The sequence below is a fragment of the Malaclemys terrapin genome, chromosome 8, assembly GCF_027887155.1.
Source record: "Malaclemys terrapin pileata isolate rMalTer1 chromosome 8, rMalTer1.hap1, whole genome shotgun sequence".
In the NCBI taxonomy this organism is placed as follows: Eukaryota; Metazoa; Chordata; order Testudines; family Emydidae; genus Malaclemys; species Malaclemys terrapin.
Genome location: NC_071512.1, coordinates 3,134,238 through 3,161,236, shown reverse-complemented (window position 1 = coordinate 3,161,236; position 26,999 = coordinate 3,134,238). Strand labels below are relative to the sequence as shown.

General features: G+C 49.5%; 1 protein-coding gene across 2 annotated transcripts in view; it reads left to right on the top strand.

The window, feature by feature from the left end:
* Positions 1-7,776: 7,776 nt before the first annotated feature.
* The window catches only part of CYFIP2 (cytoplasmic FMR1 interacting protein 2), an 80,317-nt gene continuing 61,094 nt past the window's right edge, over positions 7,777-26,999 (top strand). For both annotated transcript variants that reach the window (XM_054037991.1, XM_054037990.1), the window contains exons 1-5: positions 7,777-7,851; positions 19,999-20,151; positions 22,729-22,818; positions 23,047-23,124; positions 25,892-25,993. In XM_054037991.1, coding sequence (XP_053893966.1) covers positions 20,035-20,151; positions 22,729-22,818; positions 23,047-23,124; positions 25,892-25,993 — 387 coding nt within the window. In that variant the 5' untranslated portion in view covers positions 7,777-7,851; positions 19,999-20,034. The remainder of the gene's footprint in view (positions 7,852-19,998; positions 20,152-22,728; positions 22,819-23,046; positions 23,125-25,891; positions 25,994-26,999) is intronic.

Here is a 26,999-nt window from a genome sequence, read left to right as displayed (position 1 = left end):
TGCGCCCCCCCCCAGCCCAGTGGCAGCTCCCCACCCTGAGGCATCCCCCCCCCCCGCGGCAACTCCCCACCCCCCAGGGAGCCATGTGGCAGCTCCCCACCCCAGCTCACCTCTGCTCCGCCTTCTCCCCGAGCACGCCGCCCCCGCTCTAATTCTCCCCCCCTCCCAGGCTTGTGGCGCCAAACAGCTGATTGGCGCTGCAAGCCTGGGAGGTGGGAGAAGTGGAGCGGTGACCGCGTGCTCGGGGAGGGGGCATAGGAACCCCTAGTTAAAAAAAACTTGAGGGCACCACTTTTTGGGGCCCCCAAATCTTGGCGCCCTAGGCAACCGCCTAGTTTGCCTAAATGGTAGCACTGGCCCTGCTGGGGCATGACCAGCCGCAAATAGAATTCTGCGGTGTCTCGAGTTCCATCCGATTTCTCTTTGTTCCTCCCCACTAGTTTCAGTTCACCCACTGCCATGTTCTTGTGGCACCAAATCTGGCCTATAATCACTGCCCTGAATAGGGCGCCATGTGGAACTGCACCCTGGGGAGCTCAGAGGGGAATTGTGAGCAGCCCAGGGCACATGGGACTGCAGCATTTGTGACTGATGTGGGGGGGACTTGGCCATGACTCTGCCTCCTCCCCTCCCGCACCCTTTACCCACAGTGGGGCACCGAAGGGGTTCTTCCCCAAGCACAAGGACTGTAATTGTGGCAGACCCTTGTGCAGGATGTGCGAAGATAGGCGCCTTGCACATTAGCCCTGCATGTAAGGGACCATCAGGTTGCTAATGTGTTTGTAACTGTAATATTGCCCCACTGGGTAATGCCTTTAAGACAGTATTTATTCTTGGATAAGGTAAAGGAAATATTTATTAGTTACAACCGATTGCACTAAATAATTCTGTTAAATGTAATGTTGAGATCTTCTTGCATAGGAATTCTTTGTGTACAGAGTATATTTTTTTTACAGTGAATAAAGTGGTCATACAACAACTGTGGTTTTTATTTTTCACACTGGTGCCCCACCCAGAAACAGTGGGGAATGTCTCTGGCTCTTACCACCGCCAGAACATTCTGTTTTAAAGACAGACTTTCATACAAGATCGTAAAGGCCAAATTCTGTGCTCAGACGGGGGCTGTAGAAGAGTGACTCACCCCCTTGTGGCTGGGCCTGGTGGAGCAGGCTAGCCTGCTCTGGTGCCCCCTACTGGCAGCCGCTCTGGGCCTATGGTGGTCCACTTCTTCTTGTGACTTTGCCTGCCAGGAAGGTCACATTCAGTCCCACGGTCAAAAGTCCAATTCAGGGCCGCCGAGAGCAGGTTCAGGCCCCAGCGAAAAAATTTTTTCGGGCCCCCCAGCAAGGGCGGACCGGCTAAACAGGGCCGACGGGGGGCGGGGGGAAGCCGGAGAAGCTGGGCCCCGGACCCCCTTCTGGACCACCGGGCCCTGGTAATTTGTACCAGTTCCCCCCACCTCTCGTCAGCCCTGCAGTGATCCTACCCCAAGTCTCCTGCCTCTAACTCTAGGCCCAGGGGTCCTTACACCCCTTGTTCCAGTGTTTTCAATAGTATTAACCCCTTGAATCAGGATTCACTCCACCTTCCTTGATAGCTGGTAGGGGAACCCAGACCCCCACTCTAGTCTAGGGTCCACTCTGGGGTCCCGATAGTGAGCAGCTAAGGTCTGCTCACTCAGTCTCCAGACTTCTTAGTTCTTCCTATCTTGCCCTGCCTTTTTCCAGGTTCTGCAGACACCTTTCAGCTCCTGTAGTGAGCAAGAGCTCCCAGGGTTTTCTCCCTAAAGGTCAGTTCCTGCCCTTTTATCCCGGTTCTAAGAGGTGCTCACTCCACCCTGTAGCTGCCTTCCAGGCCTTCTATCAGAGTTCCTTTCCCAGGAGAGGCTCTCAAAACCTACTCTCCCCTGAGGTATCCTGCCTCCCTGCTGGGTCCCTCCCGCTGGGCACAGCTCTTTGTGACTCAGAAGATAACCAACCGATTATCCACACCCTCCAGGTGTAACCCAGTGAGCTAACAGAGCCCTCAGGTTCCCGTTAACCCTTTTGCTGCCAGTGGGGGGTGGACATCCCATCACAGGTGCGCTGGGTACCCCAGACTTTGATAGGGGTAAGGAGTGCTCAACACTGTTGGAAATCAGGCTACCTACTTAAGTGCCTGCCTATGGATTTAGGTGCCTATCTTTAGACATCCAGTGCTAAATATTTTAGCCTCAGACGTTCTGTGCCTTATCTTTAAAATGGGATAATACTATTTATATGCCTGAAAGAGGGTGTTTGCTTACTCATATTTATACCGTGCTTTGAGATCCTCAGAGGGAAACTGCCAGATGTCAGTAAGTGCATATTATTTATACAATTCTTTCCTATGCTGGCTCCTTGTCTGACCAATATTAGTCTGGGGCAACTTTATATAGTCTAGTTATAGAAACCCCCAGCAAAGAAGAGGTGAGAATACTGGCAGGCCTGTCACTGGACTGCACTCACAGCCACTCCCATGAGATACAGGAACCCTATTTCCAGCACATTGATAACATGCTGAGAGCGGAAACCATTTCCACTGCATCTCTGCAACATCTGCCCGAGGAGCCTGATGGCAGATAGATATTCAGTGTGCACACCCACTTCTGCCTGTTTTTCATCACCGGTAAGAGACACAATTGCCTTTGTTTGCCTGTTTCACTCAAACAGCTTTAGGAGCACTGGGAAAACTGTGAGCTGGCTTCATTTGGTCCCCTTAGTAGCATAAGCTCTCCTTTTGATCACCCAGCCTTAAGCTTCCCTGTTTTAGCTGCTCATTAGCTGTCGGGAGACAATCACACGATCTCTGAGAGTCAGACCACATCTACGGGATCTGGCACTACATGAGATGGAGCAACTTTGTGTGTCTGTGGCACTGACTCTGTATGTGATGAAATACAGTCTCTTCGATTTCTGCCCTCTCTGTTTATCTTCACATGAGGCTCTCTCAGTGACTGCTCCTAGACATGAGTAGCCTTGGGCATTTGCCAACCAGCACTGCAAAATACCAAGTCACAAGTGGATTCCCAAACATCATGGATGCTTGACTTCATGTCATTGTCTTTGAAAGATTTTTATCACCTCCGGATTAGCTTTTCCGTAGCCAATGTTCAAATGGTGCGATCAACTTTCAGGTGAAGAATCAGCCTCAAATCAGCTCCTTACCCAAACAGGTTTTTTTAAAGGACACTTTATTGAGATTTACCTTTTTTAAAACTCTGAGGATCAGAGATTCATAGATTTTAAGCCCAGAGGGGACCACTGTGATCATCCAGTCTGGCCTCCTGTATGACACAGGCCACAAAACTTCCCTAATTGATTGTTGTTTCAAGTCCACTGGCTGGGATGGAACTAGGGCATATCTTTTAGAAAAACATCCACATTTCATTGAAACATTTCCAGTGAGGGAGAATCCACAACCACCCTTGGAAAATTGTTCCAGTAGATAAATACCCACACTGTTAAAAACTTGCACCTTATTTCTTGCACTAAGTTATATAGCTTCAACTTCTAGTCATTGGACCTTGTTATACTTCTGCTAGATTGAAGAGCCCTCTATTATTACATTTCTGTTCTGCCAATGGGATCTGTGATCATAGGCATGGGAACTAGAGGTCTGGTGGGTGCTCTAGAGGTCTAGGGGGTTCTGCAGCTTTGCTCCCGGCCCCATGACCGTCCCCAGCTGTGGTCCCAGCTTCGCCCCCCTTACCCCTGTCCGGGTCCCACCTCCCAGAGATACGGCCCTGCTCCCGGCCCCAGCTCTGGCAGGGGTGCAGCAGGGGTGAGAGGGCTGGCTTTCAGCACCCCAATATTAAAAATGTTCCAGCACCACTGTCTGTGATCAAGTCTACCCTGAACTTTCTCAGCACAGGTAGTACAAACCTGGAACAGACCCTGGGTATGTACTCTGCTTGCTAGCCCATTCTGAAGCCCACACTGTGCTGACTTCACTACAATTATTATCCACATGCCATCTGGATTCAAGCTAGTTTGGGTAGGCTAGACCATGCACAGCTTTTGCTGTGTAGACATACTCATAGTCTTTTCATCTCACCACAGTGTCATGATCTTTCTCCCACTGTCGCTGTCTCTCATCACACCCGTACACCGATGGTACATACACACATGTATGTGGCCTGTTCATCGCTTGGATTCTTCCCATTGTGCAAAGAGATCCCCAGAAGGAAAACAGTCTATTCCTCGGTGATTTAAGATGTTAAAAGCAGTAAATAAAAACGTGGTCATGAAATTACCAGAATGTTACAATGGCTAAATTGCTAGTGTGCAGAGAAGGCTGTCTATCGTGCTGCTCAATATTGTTCTATTGTTTCCTTATAGTCCCCCTTTCCCTGTCTGTATCCATCGGCTGTCTTTTATCTTATACTTAGATTATAAACCCCTTGGGACAGGGACGGTCTTTTTGTTCTGATTCTGTACAGCACCTAGCACAGTGGGGTCCTGATTGATGACTCAGACTACAAGGCACTGTGGAAATACAAAGAAGAAATAAAGTAGCACTGTGGTTATTGTTAGAGTGGGTCAGTACATGGGGGGAAATCCACAGGAATTTTCACTGACAATTTTTTCCATTTTTCAGTGAGATTTTCCTATCAGCGCTGCATTAACAGGATAATGATGGGGCACATATAAATAGTAAAGTGTCAATAGTTGGAATAGGAAGCACATAAAGCCAGGGCATCCCCGGTGCTTATCCTTTGAAAGAAATCAGTCTTTTTTTGCTCTGTGTCTCGTAACCAGCAGAATGGGGTCCTGGTCCATTTCAGGAGCTCCAAGGCACTACTGTAATACAAATACATACAACTAAAAGACCTTTTCCTTTTGAACTGGTGCCTTGTTAAAAAACATGGGTACATTCTTTCTCAGATATTTCAGCCACTGTGTCCCCAGTTATTATGAATTGTTGCTATAGTTCTTTACATCACAGTAACACTATGGGTATGTCTACACTGCTCACTAAGCCCAAACTCTGACTTGGGTTTGAGCCCAAGCCTTTGTTCCGTGCACACACAAATCAGCCTGACACAGGTTAGCAAGCCCTCAAGACCTGGCTGCTAGGACTCTGTTTGTAGGGTGGGTCAGAGGCCGACTCCCGGAGCAACTCGGGTCCAAACGCTGTCATTTTGCAGAGTGGACACAAGTCAAGTTTCAGACCTGAGTCAGAAGTTCTACGTAGTGCAGTGTGGATGTGTGAGCACCGCAGAGAGACTGGGGGCAGCAACTGTAAACCCAGGTTTACAATGCAGCGTGGATGCTCAAGATCCCACAGACCCAAGCTTAGTGTGCAGTATAGATTCATAGACTCTAAGGCCAGAAGGGACCATCATGATCATCTAGTCTGACCTCCTGCACCTTGCAAGCCACAGCACCTCCCCCACCCACTCCTGTACTAGACCCCTAACCTCTGGCGGAGTTATTGAAGTCTTCAAATCTTCATTTAAAGGCTTCACATTACAGAGAATCCACCATTTACACTAGTTTAAACCTGCAAGTGACCCGTGCCCCATGCTGCAAAGGAAGGTAAAAAATCTCCAGGGTCTCTAACAATCTGACCTGGGGGAAAATTCCTGCCCAGCTCCCAATATGGCGATCAGGTAGACCCTGAGTATGTGGGAAACACCCACCAGCCAGGGAATTCTTTATAGTAACTCAGAGCCCTCCCTATCTAGTGTCCCATCACCGGCCATTGGAGATATTTGCTGCTAGCGGTCACAGATGGGCGACATGCCATTGTAGGCAGTCCCAGCATTCCGTCCCCTCCATAAACGTATCAAGCTCAGTCTTGAAGCCAATTAAGTTTTTTGCCCCCACTGCTCCCCTTGGGAGACTGTCCCAGAACTTCCCTCCTCTCGTGGTTAGAAACCTTCGCCTAATTTCAAGCCTAGACTTGTTGATGGATAGTTTATATCCATTTGTTCTTGTGTCCACATCAGCATTTAACTTAAACATCTCCTTTCCCTCCCTGGTATTTATCCCTCTGATGTATTTCTAGAAAGCAATCATCTCCCCTCAGCCTTCTTTTGGTTAGGCTAAACAAGCAGAGCTATTTGAGTCTGCTCTCATAAGGTAGGTTTTCCATTCCTCGGATCATCCTAGTAGCCCTTCATAGAATCATAGAATATCAGGGTTGGAAGGGACCTCAGGAGGTCATCTAGTCCATCCCCCTGCTCAAAGCAGGACCAATTCCCAACTAAATCATCCCAGCCAGGGCTTTGTCAAGCCTGACCTTAAAAACCTCTAAGGAAGGAGATTCCACCACCTCCCTAGGTAACCCATTCCAGTGCTTCACCACCCTCCTGGTGAAATAGTGTTTCCTAATATCCAACCTGGACCTCCCCCACTGCAACTTGAGACCATTGCTCCTTGTTCTGTCATCTGCCACCACTGAGAACAGCCGAGCTCCATCCTCTTTGGAACCCCCCTTCAGGTAGTTGAAAGCAGCTATCAAGGGAGGTGGTGGAGTCTCCTTCCTTGGAGGTTTTTAAGGCCTGGCTTGACAAAGCCCTGGCTGAGATAATTTAGTTGGGAATTGGTCCTGCTTTGAGCAGGGGGTTGGACTAGATGACCTCTTGAGGTCCCTTCCAACCCTGATATTCTATGATTCTATGATTCTATGAAATCCCCCCTCATTCTTCTCTTCTGCAGACTAAACAATCCCAGTTCCCTCAGCCTCTCCTCATAAGTCATGTGCTCCAGCCCCTAATCATTTTTGTTGCCCTTGGCTGGACTCTTTCCAATTTTTTCACATCCTTCTTGTAGTGTGGGGCCCAAAAACTGGACACAGTACTCCAGTACTCCTTCTCTGCACCTGTTCCAGTTTGAATTCATCTTTCTCAAACACGGAAGAGCAGAAGGACAGGACCTTGCATTTGTAAATGAAAAGGGGGTGTGTGTGCTGGGCGTGTGGGTGTGGGTGCAGTGTGTGGGTGCTGGTGGGAGAGTGTGGGTGTGTGCTGGGTGTGTGGGTGTGGGTGCAGTGTGTGGGTGTGCGTGCTGGTGGGAGAGTGTGGGTGTGTGCTGGGTGTGTGGGTTTGGGTGCAGTGTGTGGCTGTGGGTGCTGGTGGGAGGGTGTGGGTGCTGAGGGGAGGGTCTGTGGGGGTGCTGGGGGAGGGAGGAGGAGTGCGCAGTGGGGGGGCAGGGGGCGCGCTGGGGGGGGGGGGGGATCAGCCTGTCAATCCCCGAGTGCCGCGGGGCCGGCCGGAGCATCCCCCGTGCAGCGGGAGGCGGGGGCCGGAGCATCCCTAGTGCAGCGGGCGGGAGCCGGAGCATCCCCCGTGCAGCCGGCGGGCGGGCGGGGGCCGGAGCATCCCCCGTGCAGCCGGCGGGCGGGGGCCGGAGCATCCCCCGTGCAGCCGGCAGGCGGGGGCCGGAGCATCCCCCGTGCAGCCGGCGGGCGGGGACCGGAGCATCCCCCGTGCAGCCGGCGGGCGGGGACCGGAGCATCCCCCGTGCAGCCGGCGGGCGGGGGCCGGAGCATCCCCCGTGCAGCCGGCGGGCGGGGACCGGAGCATCCCCCGTGCAGCCGGCGGGCGGGGACCGGAGCATCCCCCGTGCAGCCGGCGGGCGGGGGCCGGAGCATCCCCTGTGCAGCGGGAGGCGGGGGCCGGAGCATCCCCCGTGCAGCCGGCGGGCGGGGGCCGGAGCATCCCCCGTGCAGCCGGCGGGCGGGCGGGCGGTCCCCGGGGCGCGCAGCGGGGAGCTCAGGAAGTGCACTTGCTGCAGCCGTTTCCTGCTCTTTGTGTGTGACACCGAGACCGGCGGCGGCAGCGGCAGCGAGAGGAGGCGGCTCCCGAGCATCCCTCCCCGGCGGCCGGTGAGCGGGGCGCGGGGGGAGCCCCCAGCCGGGGGACGCGGGAGGAGGGCCCCGGGCTGGGACCGGGCAGCGCCCCGCGGGAGCCGGCTCTGCAGAGGGGCGATCCCCGGCCCGGAGCAGCGGGGCGCCCCGCTCTCCCCGGCCGCGGGGAAGGGACAAGGGCCGGCCCGGGGCAGGCTGCCCGCTCGCGGGGCTCCGGGCAGTCGCGGGGCTGCAGCCCCCTGCCACCGAGACCCCTCTGCGGCCAGCGGCGAGCCCTGCGCTGGGCTGTGCCGGGGATGCCCGGCAGCCCCTTGGCTGGGCGCGGGTGGGTTTATTTGTAATGCCACCGTCGGGGGGGATTTGGGTTCCCCCAGGCAAAGCCCAAGAGGCAGGTGCTGCCCTTCCCCTGGGGGAGAGACAGGGCCCAGCTCAGCCGTGCAGAAGCTATTGCAAGATGATGTATCCCAGAATGCTTCGGGTACCTGCAATATTCAGCGCCTCCCTGTTTATTCTAGTGCACACACTAGGCAGGAAAAAACCCTAATTCCCCCCCCCCCCCCCCCCTTTTCACTCGGCACGGAAAATGTGATGAGCTAGAATTAGTGGTTGGAAGGCAATGCTGCAATCTGGGGGAGCAAACGCCTCCTGACTCAAACCACAGCTGCTCCCCCAATTGCTCGTGGTTTAGTAAGAATGGCAGCTTCTAATTAGAGAATTTGAGCGGCGAGATGCTGCAGGGACACCGTGATTTGGGTGGATACGAATAATGGGAATGCTCCAGGGGAAATCGGATGGGAGGCACAGCGGCTAGCAGAGGTGAACGCACAAACAATAACTGGAACATCATGAAAAGTATTGCCCTGGTCATAGTGTTCCCTTGGCTCTGCTGAAAGAGAGCAGGCAGACCAGGTTGCAGTTTGAGTTGGGGGTGGAAATTATGGACATGAACTTTGTGGAATATGTGGTTTTGCGGACTATATTTTTGGTTCATCACTAAACCAGCCAGAGTTTGCAGACCTTTTCCCCCCCTCCTATCATTTAAACTCATGGTCACTTTTCAGCCACGAGACGTGCACCGGGTAACGTTTGAGTCGAACTTTCAAAGCCATGATGTTTGAGTGAGTTTGAAATAAGGGGAAACAAGTTAACTCCCACTCTGGTGCCAGTCGGGTCCTGAGTGAAAAGAAGTGAATGGCTTTTCCAGGAATGAACCGTGAGAGGCAAACTGAAACCTTTGTGCTTGCTTCTGTATATTTGCTGGGGTTTGGGGGCGGGAGGTGGCATCTAGAGATGAACATTTATACTTTGGCGAGGAAGAGGATGTTGCATAACTTGGCCCACCTAGCCATCCGTAGCTTTCAGCATGGGGGTTTGTAGCTGTGTTTTTTGGATCACAAGTATCTCACTTAATTGTGTCAGGCCACTAAACCACCTAAGCCTTCCTGCTCTACATAGGAAACTAAAAAAAACCCCATGCTCATGTTATAGATTATGAGGATTGCCAGATGTTAGTCACCTTGACAGATTCCTGGGGCCAAATTCTGCTGTCTGCTATACCAGTGTAAATCCAGAGTAATTCCTCAGAGAAAGGAATTTAGCCCTGGTGTGTACAGTTGATTTTTGTTAGCAAAGTCTATGTAATCAGGTGATGCCTTTCATTCTCAGACCAGGGTCCGTGAAACAAACATGACCACTGAGGAGCCCAAGGCGGAACAATATAATAATAATTAATTAATTAATAATTTATCAACTTGCATATCTCCAAGAAAAAGAGGAAGTTACTTTTTAAATGATTGACTAACAAACTATGACATTTCTTTGTCTACGTGTGACATTTAATTTCACAGGAAGTACTCCAACTATTTCTTGCCAGCTACTAGCAATCAAGATTATTCTTAGACTAAGGCCATGTCTACACCTACAGCGCTGCAGCTGTACCCATGCAACTGCGCCCCTGTAGGGAGTCTGGTGAAGACACCCAATGCCGATGGGAGAGAGCTCTCCTGTCGGCATAATAAAACCACCTCTGCGAACGGCAGAAGCCGTGTCAGTGGGAGAAGCTCTCCCACTGACAGTGCTGTGCGCATGAGTGCTTAAGTCAATGTAACTTATGTCGCTCAGGGGGGTGGTTTAGTCACACCCCGAGCAACATGAATTGTGCCGACAGAGGCTGTAGTGTTGACATAACCTGTGTAGGGGGGGAGGGATAGCTCAGTGGTTTGAGCATTAGCCTCCTAAACCCAGGGTTGTGAGTTCAATCCTTGAGGGGGGCCACTTAGGGATCTGGGGCAAAATCAGTATTTGGTTCTGCTAGTGAAGGTAGGGGGCTGGACTCAATGACCTTTCAGGGTCCCTTCCAGCTCTATGCGATAGGTATACCTCTACTTATTTATTTTAGCCTACTCCATATTAGCAACATCTCTTCTTCCCAAAATAGCACTCGACTGCCTTACTTTTGTGCCTCCTGCATAAATGTTTTGGTCAAATGAGTATCTCCATACCAACACCAGAGTATCTGAGCACTTCACAAACATGGATGAGGTATTCTCCTAAAGCCCTTGTAGAGGAGAGAAGCATTATCCCTATTTTACAGCTAGCAAACGGAGGTACAGAGAAATTAAGTGCCTTGCGCAGGGAGCCTTCAGCATTACTGGGAATCAAACGCAGGTCTTTTAAGTATCAGACAAGTGCCTTAACCACAAGTTCAACTTTCTTCCCCGCAGCTGTGCTTTTTCTCATAGATGGCCCATTTTGCCAGTCCTCTCTCTGCATGTTTCCCCATGACACTGCAGCCTAGTCTCCAGGGTATTACAGGCAGCAGGACTAAAGGTGTGACGCTCCAGCGTAGCCCTTGCTGTTTCTTTCCCTATCCCCTACCCTTACAGCTGTTTTGGCACCAGCACCAGTCTCATCTGCTGGATCAGGGCAAGCTGATTAGATCAGACAATATAACTCACTTCCTCCCTGTCTCTCCTCCACTGCAACTTCTGGGTAAACAAATAGCTGGTTCACTGTTGCTGGCTGGCAGGCAGCTTGTGGATATGATGCACCAGTTTTTTGGAATCCTACCCTAAGCTTGAGTGAGGGGTCCTTCTTCATTCCCCCAAAAGTTATACTGCTCTGAAGAATCAAGACTTGTCTGTAGATCATAGCCAGGAATGTAGCTAACAGAGACTCTGTGGTCTAAAGACATTGCATGGCAAATACTTCAAGCCTGTTTTAAGCTTTAGGCATAAAATAGAGGACCTACACTTGAATCCCAAGTTCAAATACCGTGTGGGTTGACTCATCCCTTTATCCTTCGGAGGAAGATCTATCCAGTTCCATGCAGTTAATTCTGTAGGGTTTTTTGATGAGAGCCTCATGTCTGAGATCATGTCTGCTCTGCATGGGCCTTGAAATTCCTAAAGTATGGCATCCTTTGAAAAGCTTTGCCCTGTTGTCCTTGGCCAGTGTTGTGCAAAGTGCTGGATGTCACTTGCTGGCTGCATTTTAGCTGGGCTGTGTTTATGTGAATAGATTTATTATTACTATAGAGTATACAGGCCCTAGTTCCTTTGTGTTAGGCATTCCACGGCATTATAACCAAGAGACAGGCCCTGCCCCCAAGAGCTTGCAATAGTAGTAGATGAGAGGCAGCAGGTTTATAAAGCAGTTAGACGTGGAGAGCACAAAGTTGTAGTGAGCTGCTACTGATCAGCATGAGAAGCAGCAATCACAACACACCAGCTGCTTATCCATTGTTCAGAGGGTTGTTGTTGTTTTTTGTAGGTATCATGGCAGAGGAGGGTGTTAAGGAGGACAATGTGGTGATTTAGTGGAATTTGGTGAGGAGTTCCTCCCATGCATTAGGGGCAGCATCGGAGAAAGCATGGAGGTGCTTGTTGGCGAATTTGAGAAATGGGTGATCGAGATATAAATTGCTTTGAGGATTCTTTGGGATGAAAGGTGCAATTAAATGAAAAAAAAAAAACCCTCTTAATAGCCTGGGTTGGATACTGTAATGCTAATGTTTGGCTGCCACTCAAAAGTTATTGAATCAGCTGTGAGGTTTGTAGGTGTGATGCCATTTGGTAAAGTTGCCTCTCTTGTCTGTGTGTGGGTGTGGGGAAGAGAATCATCACATGATAAATACCCAGAAAGATAGTTGTAAGTGATTGTTTCTTGCTCCCTGGCATTTGAGTCTGAGACAGACATGGAAGGATATATTTCCTGTCTGAAAGATAAAGATCCACCTTGCGTGCATATATTAATGAAGCGCAAAAGCCCCATGTTCACGGGTGATGTAATCTACCCCGGGTGTGTGTGCTGTTGTGCTTTCATTTGACTGCATTTCTGTTGCAAGGATGATCTCTCAGGCATGACAACACAGGAAGCACCTCAGTGAACCACAAATAGAGCTCAAACCGTTTTTACACTGCTCAATCACCTCTTTTGAACGCTGAATGTAAGAGACCCTGCCCAGGAGGTACAGATGGCTGCTGCTGGTTAATGCTCGACGTTGGCTTTTCGATCACTGACCCAGTGACCCCACCGCCATATTCTTGGAAGAAGACACCCTCTCCTTAGTCTGATCTGGTCGCTAGACTACAGTGGCATTAACTGGCCGAAGATGGCACCAGATGAATTCACCTCTCCAGCCTCAGCATTACTGTTCAAAAACCTTGCCTTGAAAAGACAAGGAGGGAAATTTTGCATTGCATCATGGTCACTGCCTAATTTTCTCTCAAATGTATAGTCTCTCCTTAGGGCTTGGGTATTTGCATGTAAAATTCCACAGATTAGAAGAAAATATTGCATGGATTACAGCATCTTCATCTTCAGAACAGCCATGGCAGGTTCCCCAGAGTACAGTACCATAAAGGGGAAGAAAGAAAAACCCCTCCCTGAAATAAAATGGTTAATAAAGAGGCGTTCCTGGCTTTTCAGGGCTATATATGAATCTACAATAGTAAAACAAAGACAATTCAGCAGAAGAGAAGCATCAATCCTAACCCCTAAATCTCATCAAGCAAGAATTTTTCCCCTGGATGCAAGGATCGGTCCCTTGAGTATCCATCCTGAAGACTTTTCAGCTTCTCATTATTGCTATTATTATGCATATTCCAGTAGCACCTAGGGCGGGGTGGGCAAACTTTTTGGCCCAAGGGCCACATCTGGGTATGGAAATTGTATGACGGGCCATGAATGCTCACAAAATTGGGGGCTGGGGTGCGGGAGGGTTGAGGGCTCCAGCTGAGGGTGCGGGCTCTGGGGTGGGGCCAGAAATGAGTTCAGGGTGTGGGAGGGGGATCAGGGCTGGGGCAGGGGGTTGGGGCTCTGGAGGGGAGGAGGGGTGCAGGCGCCGAGTGGCGCTTACCTCAAGCAGCTCCTGGAAGCAGCGGCATGTCCCGTCTCCAGCTCCTATGCGGAGGCGCGGCCAGGCGGCTCTGCGCGCTGCCCCATCCGCAGGTGCCACCACTGCAGCTCCCATTGGCTGTGGTTGCCGGCCTGCAGGGGCGGTGCTTGGGGCGGCGGCAGTGTGCCCCGACACGTAGGAGCTGCAGGGGGGACACGCTGCTGCTTCTAGGAACTGTGCGGAGCCACGGCATGCATGGAGTGGGGCAACCCCTGGACCCTGCTCCCTGGAAGGAGCTCAAGGGCCAGATTAAAATGTCTGAAGGGCCGGATGTGGCCCCTGGGCTGTAGTTGGCCTGCCCTTGACCTGGAGACACCACTCCTCATCCAAGATCAGGGCTGCATCATGCTACAGACACACAGTGAGAGATGGTCCCTGCCCCACAGAATTTATAATCTAAACAGGCAAGACAGACAAAAAGTGGAAGGAGAAAGAGCGGCACAGAGCAGAGACATGCTGTGCCAAGGTCACCCAGCAGGTCAGTGGCAGAGTTGGGGTTAGAATCCAGATCTCCCGACACCCAGTGCACCACCCCCTCCACGAGACCCTGCTGCTGCCTTCCAAACAGACAGCGCTGCAAATTCTTTTGTTCTTGTGCAGATGTGTGTACAGCTGCAATGGCACTCAGGAACGGGACTGTCCGATTTTACTTTTCTTTCTGAGGATACCTCTTTGTTGTGCTTTGTTGTGCCTAGGGAACATTTAAATTAGCACTTGGACGCCGAGTCTCCGGTGCCATGCAAGAGCTTAATTAAATCCTTCTTAATTAAATCCAGAAGGCCACTACGTCGTCCTCCTTTAAATCCATCTATGCCGTGACGCCTACCAAACACTTGACAACAGCTAGACCGCGGATGGGCTGTGACCACTGCTTGTTACACTAATCTTAACCGGCTCACTGTTACCATGCGCTCTCCTCATCCATTTGTTGTTTCTTCCTGCTGCCTCTTTTCCTATGTGTAGCCTACAAGGTCTCTGGGGCAGGGACTGTCTTTGCATTACGTGCATGTACAGTGCCAGACACAATGGGGCCTTGAACCTTTATTGGGGGCTGCAGGTGTTACTGCCGTACAAATAATAATTTCATCTTTCCAGCTGCTCCGTTTGTCGTAAGTAACCAGGTCATCACGGCAACATTTTCAGTTGTTGGTAAACTCCCAGCAAGTGGCACATACAATGACACATCTTTGTATTTTCTGTCTTAATCAGGCCATTTCAGAGTTCATGGTTTCGCTCAAAAACTTCAATAAAGCTGTTTGATTAAATGCAGAGAAATGTCCCAAGGAAACTTGAATGGATTTGAGAAGTTTCACAGTGTGTTATCACTGAACAATTAATGGAAAGGAATATAGGAATTGGGTAATTAACTGTTGGAACCATTTACCAAGGGACTTTGCTTGAAGTTTTTAAGTCAGAATTGGAAGTCTTTCTCAAGAACATGTTAAAGCTCGGCCAGGACTTATTTGCCTTGATGCAGGAATTACTGGGTGAAAGTCAATCACGTGTGTTATGCAGGAGTCATGAATGGTCTTTTCTGGCTTTAAAATCTATGACTCTATAAAGTACCAGACTGGATCAGATCCCCGGTCCATCTAGTCCAGTATTTCATCCCTGACCCTGGTCAGCACCAGATGCTCCAGAAGAAGGGGTGAGAACCCCACAGTTGGCCGATGTGGGGTAATTTATCCCCCAGAGAAGGTCTCATCCGAACACCGAATAGTTAGAATTTGCCTTATAGCTTGAGAAATAACAAGACTACAATAAAGCTGGGATACAGGGCTATATCCAATGGTATAAAATGGTCTGCTCCTTTCTTTGTCCTACCCACGTCCCCAATCCTGCAACTACTTATGGACGTGAGAAGCAGAGGTGGGTACAGAGCTGGGTTTGGGAACCTGGAAAAGGAGCTGCTGAAGGCAATGGAGAATGAGGTTTGGAAAGAGACTGGGGGGGAGCAGACTGGAGAAAAGCACTGCTACTGAGGCCTTGGCTACACTCGGGACTTCATAGCGCTGCCGCGGCGGCGCTGTGAAACGCGAGTGTAGTCGCGCCGCCAGCACTGCGAGAGAGCTTTCCCAGTGCTGTGTGTACTCCACCTCTCCGAGGGGAGTAGCTCGCAGCGCTGGGAGCGAGCGTGCAGCGCTGCAGGCTCTCATTACATTGGCACTTTACAGCGCTGTACTCGCTGCGCTCAGGGGGGTGTTTTTTCACACCCCTGAGCGCAGCAAGTTGCAGCGCCAGTGTAGCCAAGGCCTGAGAAAGGTTCATAGCTTCCTAGATTCCAAGGCCAGAAGGGACCATTGTGATCATCTAGTCTGACCTCCTGTATAGCACGAGCCACAGAACTGCCCCACAATAATGGCTAGAGCCGAGCTTTCCGAAAAACATCCAGACCTGATTTAAAAACGGTCAGTGATGGAGAATCCACCTTGATCCTTGGTAAATTGCTCCAATGATTAAGTATTCTCACTACTAAAAATTGATGCCTTATTTCCAGTCTGAATTTGTCTAGCTCCAGCTTCCAGCCGTTGGAGTGTGTTATTCCTTTCTCTGCTAAATGGAAGAGCCCATTATTAAATATGTGTTCCCTATGTAATCAAGACACTCCTTAACGTTCCCCCTTTGTTAAGCTAAATAGATTGAGCTCCTTGAGTCTATCACCATAAGGCAGGTTCTCCAATCTTTTAATCATTCTCGTGGCTCTTCTCTGAACCTTCTCTGATTTATCAACATCCTTCTTGAATTGTGGGCACCAGAACTGGAGACAGGATTCCAGCAGCGGTCACACCGGTGCCAAATAGAGAGGTAAAATAACCTCTCTACTCCTACCCGAGATTCCCGTTTATGCATCCCAGGATCACATTAGCTCTTTTGACCACAGAGTCACACCGGGAACTCATGTTCCACCCCAAATCTTTTTCAGAGTCCCTGCTTCCCAGCATATAGTCCCCCATCCTGCAAATATGGCCTACCCCCCCTTGATCATAGAATCATAGAATATCAGAGTTGGAAGAGACCTTAGGAGGTCATCTAGTCCAACCCCCTGCTCAAAGCAGGACCAATCCCCAACTAAATCATCCCAGCCAGGGCTTTTTCAAGCCTGCCCTTAAAAACCTCTAAGGATGGAGATTCCACCACCTCCCTAGGTAACCCATTCCAGTGCTTCACCACCCTCCTAGTGAAAAAGTTTTTCCTAATATCCAACCTAAACCTCCCCCACTGCAACTTGAGACCATTACTCCTTGTTCTGTCATCTGACACCACTGAGAACAGTCTCGATCCATCCTCTTTGGAACCCCCTTTCAGGTAGTTGAAAGCAGCTATCAAATCCCCCCTCACTCTTCTCTTCTGCAGACTAAACAATCCCAGTTCCCTCAGCCTCTCCTCATAAGTCATGTGCTCCAGACCCCTAATCATTTTTGTTGATCAGCAGGTGCAGTGCCCATTAGTACAGTCTGGGGTAAAGAGGAAGCAGTTTCTGACTGCAGCATATCAGGGTGGGAAGAGGGTTTTCACTGTTGCTGTGCTTTGCAACGGTAATTTTAGCAGAGGGGGCTGGAGGACGAAAGAGAAAGTAGAGTCAGTCAGTAGGGTGGGATAGTTTTGTTCTCAGCGGATGGCTTGCTCTACACGGCTTCACTTTGAAAGCATCGGGCCTGATTCTCCGCTGCCTTGCACTTTGTGTCGTCACTCATGCCGGTGCAAAGTGGGTGCAAAATGCTACCAGACAGAATGGTAGCGCTCTACCCCTTTTCTGCATTCCGTTTGCACAGGCAGTATTGAAGACACAAGGTACAGGGCAATGGAGCATCAGGACCAGTATTTCAGTGACACCAGGATGTCTGAGCACTGTACACACACCACACAGACCACTCAGCTGTATTCCTCTGCGTGTGAGGTGTTAATATCATGTTTTATACAGAAATGTTCTTTTGTCCTTCTCAGATCTGAGATGTAAGTCCTCCTACTTCACCCTTAGTGCTGAAATCTAAAGGGAAATTTCAGTTCTGAAAGGAGAACTGTAGAGGAAAGATTGAAAATTGAGATTCATTTCTGGATTCCCCACTAGCCAGGCTGTGGAGGGGCAGGAGGGTAATTTGGCAGAAAATTCAGCTCCCGATGAGACATTTAAAAAGTATTGTTTCCCTTTGTGAAATCACCTTCGTAGTTTATGGATGGCTGATGCAGGGGTTGCAATGAGTCTTCTGATTTTTGCCTTTTCACATTTGGAGGGGTCTTCAGTGAACCAGAAAACACCAAAAGGGAGACGATACTACCTCACCAAGGCTCTCCAAGAATCATGTGTCTGACGAAGTGGGTATTCACCCACGAAAGCTTATGCTCCAACACATCTGTTAGTCTTAAAGGTGCCACAGGACTCTCTGTTGCTTTTTACAAGAATCATAAGAATCGTAAGAGGGAAAAAACATTTTTAAAGGGTTGCAACTTATTTCTTTGCTGCATTCCACCCAAGCGCATAACTTGATTTTCACTTTGGCTTCCTCTGAGATTCATTTGAAACATCCAAGTTTCAATCTTTATTCAGTGTGCCTGTCCTTCAGTTTGGTGGTTCTCATTTTACAGAGCTGTTCTAAAAATACCTCTTTGCTTTTTGGAGGTATGCTTCCACCTGACTCAGTTACAATGTGTGCTTTCCGGTATGTTGCTGTATCAAACTGTTTTGCACAGAAGAATTAAAATGGCAAAGGATTTCAGTAAGCATGGGATTGTCTTCTCCTTCATTCCTACTACATGCACTGAAGCTTAAAAGAGAGGCAGAAAATATGGTAGTTTAAATTTGATGTATGCGTCTCTTCCCTTAGCATGTGTGTTAACCCCACAAGTGTCAGTGAGCGCTCTGGGTATGTACTGAGAGGAGAATTAAACATCTCATGCAGACTATTTATGGGGGAAAAACGGTGTCTTGCAAGTTTGAGGTTGACCAGTGCCAGCTCAGCTAGTTGGGTTTTGTTTGACAGGCTCAGACATTTTAGAACCTGGAAGCTAGCTGAATAAATAAAAGAGATAGGCCCTGGTTCTCAGTGAGTTCCTCCCTGTGCTGAGCACAGGAAGAGAGGGGGCTGTGCAAAGATGACTCTTGTTATGTTGATGGTTTGCAATGAGAAGTTAGAGTGTTTTATGTTTTTATCTTTTCTGGCCAGTTGCAATGTAACATGACTTTGTTTCTTAAAATCCAGAACCTTAAACACACAAGAACTAAAAACACAGAGAGAGAAAGCAGGTTGCTCCCTCAAGTAGAGAGGCACAACTCACCCCACCTTGCGTTAAGGCTGGCTTTTTGCAGACTGACTGCCGTAGACAAAGATTGCCTGCTTCCTACACAATTTGTAGCCTGCAAGCAGGACCAGGAATCCTTTTAGGATTTAAAGTGACAGTTTGTAATTTTTACAGTTTGCAATACACCCCAAATTTAAGCCACCGTTAAGCTTCCCATATTCTGCAGCTCTATGGGCAGAAACACAATGATGCCTTGTGGATCCCAAAGGATAAGCAATAAAAACACAGCAGAGGCTTAAATATTTGTGGGAAAGCCAGCTCTCAAGGCCTCATCATCTGCCTACACCAGTCTTTGGCACAATCAACAAAAAAAGATGAAACATGCAGTCTCATTCAGGACTCAGCCAAAAGCCCATTGAATTAAATGACAAGTCTTCTGCTGACTTCAGTGGGTTTTGGATCAGGGCCTCAGTGCAGCAGTACATAACTAAATCGAAATAATTAGCCCGAGGGTCGGAAGTGGTGTGCCGAGTCTTCATTTATTCACTCTAATTTAAGGTTGCGCGTGCCAGTAATACCTTTTAATGTTTTTAGAAAGTCTGTTTCTATAAATCTATAATATAGAACTAAACTATTGTTGTATGTAAAGTAAATAAGGTTTTTAAAATGTTTAAGAAGCTTCATTTAAAATTAAATTAAAATGCAGAGCCCCCCGGACCGGTGGCCAGGACCCGGGCAGTGTGAGTGACATTGAAAATCAGCTCACGTGCCATAGGTTGCCTACCCCGAATTAGCCGCTAGATAGCTTCAGATCAGGCTCTGGGTTATCAGTCCAGGCTCTCAGATCGGCTTATGCTTGTTGTACTTGGCGGGCACTAACCAGAGAAGAGATACAGGTGCACAGGATTCAGGGAAACCTTCAGAGACAATCTAGCTATGGGGCTCCCATGGGCTTTAAGAGGAGTTAAAGCCCCATGCACCACTTGGCAGATAATGAACGCTTTCCCATTTTGCACCGCTTTTTTTCAAAGATACAAGGGTGATAGAAACCCTTTTTATCCACTTTGAACATTCAAGGGGATGAATCGGGTTTGTGGGGATTTGACCCCATGGTTCCAAGGTCTGATGATATTTTAAAACCTGAGGCATAGCACCCTAAGGGCTTGTCTGCATTAGGGATTTTTGCACCATTGTCGCTAGGCTGGTGTGGATACGTTGCACTGGTGTAAAATGGGGCTTACACCAGTTTGATACCAGACTAAACAAGAGCAAGAGCAAGCCCCAGTTCACACCAGTGCAGTGCATTTACACTCAGGGTTTTGACCCGATGCAAAAATCTCTAATGGAGATAAGTTCTAAGCCATCGTCTCTGGCAATCTCTTTTCATTTAAATACTGGAAACATTTTGATACCTGTTAGCTTGCTGTTTGGACAGGGCACCTGAGATGATGCTTGAAATGCAAGCCAGACGAGGAATGGGTTTGTTCTGCTGGGTCATTTCCCTTCACTCCCTTTCTATGAATTTTTAGCTACTGTTTCCTAACATCACCTGAAAATCCAGAGCCATGACCACTCACGTCACGCTGGAAGATGCCTTGTCCAATGTGGACCTGCTGGAGGAGCTACCGCTGCCAGACCAGCAGCCATGCATCGAGCCACCTCCCTCTTCCATCATGTACCAGGTACGTACCAGCTCCTAGATTTTGGCTGGGGGAGGCGAGCTTTAGAATGGTAACTCCTAATAGGTGTGCATGGTTGTTTGCAGACCGGTCAAAAGGATCTTCTAGTATGAGTAAGGGATGAGGACCAAAGTATGGGAGAAAATACGGGACAGAGGAAAGTTATTGCAATAGTAAAAGATCACAAGATGTGCTTTGCTGTGTACAGGTCCTGTTGGTTCCTCTTTCTATGTAGTGCATATATCTTATCATATAGACACCAGGTAATATATAGTATGTGGATATTTACTCCCCCCACCACCACACTCCTGCCTCCTCGATTGGCTTGCTCCCCATGTTAATGTGTAACTATGTGTGCAGTGATTGCCTTGTCATGCATGGAGGATTGCAAAATTTGTTTCACTAGGTCAGATCGAACACTCGTGCTATAGCATTAGCATCTAGTACGAGTTTTCAGCTCCACAGGCACTTGTGGGTCAAATTCCAGCCCTCCCGAGGCAACCCTGCCATTGTTTTTAATTTGTCTACTTCTCCAGTATTTTCACTCCCTCCTGGCCAGCTTCCTGTGAGCACGCTGGAGGGGAGAGCGAAGTCGGTCCAAGGCAACCCCATTTCAGGGAGCCCACACAGGCATGAATAAGGTTGAGTCTAAAATACCTGGGCTAACCTGAGTCTGGAAAACCTGGTCAAGCCTGTTTCCATATCATGATTAACCCCAGGCATTGGTTGCTAGCCTTCACCACTGCCCTCCACCCCGCCACTCCAGTCCTCAGACTGGCTCTCCCAGCTACATTATCCCAGAAATGAATGTGCTGTGTAGATATCTAGTCTCACAACAGTTATGCTACAGATGCCCTTGTATGGGGAACAGGGCCGGCTCCAGGCACCAGCCGAGCAAGCTGGTGCTTGGGGCTGCAGCTTGTAGGAGGCGGCATTCCGCCCAATCCTAGGGCGGCACGGACGCTTTTTTTTCTTTTTCTCTCTTTGTTGTTGTTCCACTCCGGCTGCCGTGTAGGGGGCGGCGGTGCGGAGGATGGGAGCGCCCTGCAGCAAGCCCGGCAGGGCAGTCCGCGTCCTTCTCTCCCAGCTGACCGGAGCGGCGCGGAGCCCTCCCGGCAAGCGGCAGGTGGCAGGCGGCGCGGCGGGAGGGGCTGCGTGGCAGCGCCCCGCTGAAGCCCTGGCTGCCCCCCTTCTTTCTCTCTTCCCCCCCTCCCTCCGGTAGCCGGGGCACATCTGCAGGGTAGGGAGTCCCCCTGCACCCCGTCTCCGGCCGCTTGGGGTGGCCAAAAAGCCAGAGCCGGCCCTGATGGGGAACTCAGCTATTTATTATTTGTGATGTGCTTTGAGGTCCTCAGTGGAGCCCATTATTCTCGCTGACAGCAGGGTCAGCCTTTAAGTAAGGAGTTCTCCCAGCAGGTGTTCGTGGCTGCGGTAGCTGCCACCTCATATTACTAGGTTCTTGTTATGCAACTCGCCGTCCCAGAGTATCTCCTCGCAGCAAGACCTGGCATCGCAGCACTTCCACCTCAGTTTCCCCACGATGATCTTCAGCCTGCTCCCGCCATAGCCTCCAGCCCACTTCTGGGGTAGCACAGTCCCTGAGTGGAAGCCCCCTGGTTACAGGCAGGCTCCCAGTGGCAACAGCCTGTCTGACTGACTAGCCTCCATCATCCAGGTCAGGTCTACCCTCCTTCCACGGGCTCTTAGCAGGTCACAGCCCTCAGCCAGGTCCTAGCCGGAGTCCAGCTTCTTGCCTCACATCAGAGCAGCTTGTCCACCCTCCGCCCCCAGTCAGCGCTCTGCTGCTGGGCTTTTCTCCTCCTTCACGCCTCCTGCTCTCCCCTCCCCAGACAGCCCTCCACTGCTGGGGTCTCCGGGGGTTTTTTAAGTCCCACACCCAGCACAGGTGTAGTGGGGTGGGGCTGACTGAACAGGGCAGACTGGCCCCAGGCCTCTGGTCTCTTAAAGGGGCAGGCTGCCCTCTGACAGCTCTAGATTGGTTTTGGCCCCAATCTATTGCCATTCATCAGTGGGAGCAGGCTGGAGCCCTGTGTCAGTTAGTCTGAGCAGCACCAAGGGCCTTAAAGCCAGAAGCCAGTGCCCTTCATTTCTTCTTCTCTCAGCGCATCTACGTACAAGAGCAACCACTAGGACTTGGCTGTTAGTTTTCAGCTCTGGTGCCTCAGACACATTCTCACCTTCGGGGCTGCATGACTTGTAAATGTGTATATTTTCCTGCCCTTTATCACCGTTTATTCTTGGTAACCCCTGCTAACAAAGCGTGGCTCTCTGTCCCCCTCCAGAGGCTGGAGCATGAATAGCGGTTAATGAGCCTGCATCAGCCTCTGACGGAATGGACCTGACTATGAGCTCCAGAATGAGCGCTAGAGACTTGTTCTTTTAGACCCAAGAGTGCGGGGATCAATCCATGCAGATGACCCGACCGGGGGAGTCATTACATGTTTTTATGGGATCTTCCTTCTTAATGAATTATTGAAGCTCTTTTGGCCATCTGGAGCAGCTGAACCATAACAAATATCCAACAGTGCTTTAACCCTGGCCCATTTGTTGTGTCTGCAGGCTAATTTCGACACAAACTTCGAAGACAGAAATGCCTTTGTGACCGGCATTGCCAGGTACATCGAACAGGCTACAGTGCACTCTAGCATGGTGAGTCTCCAAGCCCACCCAGGACCCTTGAATGCCTCGCCCCTTCCAGGGTCTGCGCCACCACGTCTTCCTGGCTGTTTTTAGCTTAATTGAAGCGAGTGTGGGTATGCCTGCCCACGCTGCAGTCGCCCCTCCGATTGCAGGGTAGACATACCCTCGGTCCCGTGGTGCTGGTCCATACTTCTTTCTAGCGGGCGTTCCACAGCCGAGCGTTTCTGTATGTTTCAGAATGAAATGCTGGAGGAAGGACATGAGTACGCAGTGATGCTTTACACTTGGAGGAGCTGCTCTCGGGCCATACCCCAGGTAAGAGGTAGCACTGGATCGCTTCCAGGAGGGACATGCTACAGCAGCCAGCTGGCTGTCACTTACAAATGCCTCCATCTGTGCTGGGGAAATCAACCAGGAGAGAAGACTCTTATTGGGGTATGGTGAGACGCTGGAACGAGACTACACTGACCCCCCAGCCCAACCATCCCACTGCTGGGGAGGAGCGGGGCATGGGCTGCAGTACCAACAGCACTAGATAGGTGCTTTAGTAGCCACAGAGCTCTGGGGTACATGCTTTGAGTACTTGTGCTGTGCCCAGGGCAAGACCCATCCCTGTGTGTTATGAGGAGTGTGGGAGCACCTGCTGTCCTTAAAGCTGTGTTGTAGCTTCCATTCTAACCCCTCTTCTTCGGATGCTCCTGACTTTCTCACATTCCTTCGGAGCGGGAAATTGTTTCAGCTCAAAGTTTATTTGCTTTTGAGAAGTTAGGCCCAGATCCTCAAAGGTGCCTAACTCCCATTGATTTCAATGGGAATTAGGTGCCTAAATACCTTTAGGATCTGGGCTTTAGAGTGAAATCAACGAAGCAGTATTTGGAACACACTTTCCCCCTCTTTCTATTCCATGGGTTACATTGGGATGATTTCAAACTTGACTTGTTTGGGGGCTTCCACTGTGATTTAAACATCACTTTAAGTTTGAAAAAAATCTCTTCATTATCTTTAGTGTTAAACTTGTTACAAGCCTGTTGCTGGATTCTGCCCATCTTGAACTTGAGACCAGTGCAAACTGCAGTGAAATTCCACATTTGGGAAGGGGGGGATTTTTTTAGGCATTTGTGTTGAGTGGCAGCTAATGGAAGCTGCTCAGAGGCAGTGGCTCTGCAGTGTTGGATAGGTAGCAATGCAGGCGGAGATGCAAGAGAAATGCAACGTATCCCACGGTTCCACCGTTTAACACACACACGTCACTGCTGTATGTGTAGATCTGTAGGATATAGATATTGTGCACATATACAAAGAAGATCTGGTTCAGAGTTCAACCTTGCCAAAGGCTGGATGAACACACATTTTTTGGCTGCGGGTATATTTAAGTATTGATCCAGCCATAATTTTTGACACCTTTTCTAGCCAAATTGGGATATTTTTCTAGCCTCACGAGCTACAACAAAACCCTAAATGTGGAAGGGCCCAATCCTGCAAACACTCACACACCAGTTTGCTCGTCTGTGGTCCTCTTGAGTGATTGAGTAGGAGTAGGTTCAGGAGCTGTATGCTGTAATGTGAGCCCACGTTACATCACTGTGGTAGGTGCTCTTAGCAGGGCAGATACAACATGCTTTTATTAGCCACTGTGACACTTGGGTTTCTCAGTAGTGCGATACAGCCAGAAACATATGTCCACATGGCTGACAAGGCGATTATGCCTCTGGGGCACCCCAGCAAAGGCCAAAATGCAGTTCCCCTGGGGCTGTCCTTTATGGATGGTTTCATGAGTCACAGCCTCCTGGGGCTTTTCAGAGACTGAATAGTTGCTTATTCCCAATGATTTTCTGTTGCTGTGCGATAATTGCCTCTTTCGATCACTGAAACATGCTGCAGACAGAGTTTGAATGGACGGCGAGAGAGAGAGAGAGATTGCCAGGGCATGGGGAGAGGGGATTGAATGCCACAGAAGATTTGTTTTTTTGGTGGATTAAAATCTTTACCCTCCGGGTGCTGTTACCCTGCCTATCTGAGTCGCATGCTGCGCTGCCTCTGCGCTGCCTCAATGCAACTCTTACATGGATCCATGAGGGCAAAGGTGCTTTTATGGCCAGATGCTTTATAGCCGATTCAGCCCCAAACACACGATTGTATCGGCCCACTCGGGGCTGTCAGAGCTGTGAGAACTGCTGGAGCAGAGTGCACGCTGGCCATGCCCTCGACGTGCCCCTTACGCTAGGGAGGCTGTGCGTGGGTGGCATGGAGCTGGCCATTTGGGGATTTGCTTATACAGGGATGCTGTTAAGGCAGCTTTCCTGTGGTGCAACTTCATTGGACTAGGGGTGGAGGATCTTACATCATAGTGCCCACACAAAAGAAAGTGGAGGTAACGTTGAGAGATGAATTCAGAGAAGCATGAAATTTGGCAATGTCGGATTTGACTCAGGGTGTATAACTCTTACCAGAGTGTCCATTAAAGAGACAGAGTTTGGAATTGAAGCAGGTGAAATTCGGATAAGCCTCTCCCCGTATCCAGCTTTCCATGACCTGGATGAAGGTGACCTATCAAGATATTTTTAACTTGAAAATAAAATAAAATAATAATAATAAAGTCCCCACAACACTTTGTAGTAGAGTCACAACACATTCAAAAAACCCATGACTTGCTAGTGACTATAACAGGTCTGTTCCAGAGCTGCAAGAACATTAAAACCTCGAATGTACTTTGAGTTTTGTGACTTTGCAATGTGAGGCACCAGTGCAACTTTACGGCACGATGACCTTCCATCTTCATGTGATGACATCAAGCCAGGATTTACGTCCTGTATGATAGCCAGGCAAAAAATGTATCAGAAGACTTTGCTTCTCAGAGCAATGCTGCAGGCTACCATCCTTGTTTATAATATCGGAAAGGAATCCCAGGTCTGAGAATTGCTTCCTTAACAACAAACTTTGTCTTCAACTCGACTGTCGTCCTTAACCCAGGCTGGGCTTCACCTTGTCATGTTGACCTTGAAATCAGCAGAGGATGGGGGCCGGTGAAAACCAGAGATGTTGTTAGGAATGCTAATGATGATCATTTGTTGCTGTTGTTCAGGTGAAATGTAACGAACAGCCGAACCGGGTGGAAATTTATGAGAAGACTGTGGAAGTTCTGGAGCCAGAGGTCACCAAGCTGATGAAGTTCATGTATTTCCAGGTAAGTGGTGAAGGAGGGATGCAGGAGCTCTGTTCCCAGTTCAGTATTTGTGGCTCTCTGATCTCATTTCCCTGCCAATCCAGCCTGGAGGACACCTTCCCAACTCCTCTTGGTAGAACTGAGATGCCCTTTAGCTTTGTACCTGCCAGTAGGCACGTGGGATACCTCACAGCAGAATCTCTAAGGCACACAACCCTTGCCTAGCCTCAGATTTAATTATAAACTCAAAATTCAGGCCCAGATCATAAACCTTTGGGCAAAGCTGGGCCCGGAAGCTTATGAAGGTCCAAATGGCTTCAGCCCTGCTGTAGGTATTTGCTCTGCAATGTATTTCTATAAGGCAGCCACCCCACCGGTATTTAGAGACAATAACTAATGCTTCTATTGCTCTGCAAAAGGAAATGAAGGGTTAGGAGGGAACCGTCACCCGCCAGAGCCTGAACTGTGGGTGTTGAGGAAGACACAAAGGCACTTACACCACCATGTTTTTGTTGGCATTTCTGCAGCAGGGGGAGATATTTGAGTTCAGTGCTACTTGTGGTAGAAGATAACAAGCATGAGGTTGCCAGACCACCTGCCTCTTTTATTTTTGCTCAGATTAATATTTTTTGTCAGCCCCTTCCACAGCTCCCCATATTCAATGTGCTTTGATGTGACAGTGTTTTTGGAGCAGTTTCCCCTTCTGTCTGGATGCAAAGCCGGGCACAGCCCATTCCACCCATTTGCAAGAGGACATGCCCCCAGATAATGAAAGTCTTCTGAGGCTCCTTTGCACTTACCACTGTAACTGTCCAACGTCACTAAGGGCACAGAGACTTAAATTTAGCAGCGCTCAGACTTGAGGCATCCCAAAGCACTTAACAAAATAACATGGTAGGTTCTGGCAGAGCGTGTAGACTGACAGCTGGGCTGTGCTCCAGGAGCCCACACAGAACCTGGGGCCAGGTTTCTCCCTTGCTCTTTTTCAGTGCCATGAGATCTTTAACATCCACCTGAAAAGCTGCGC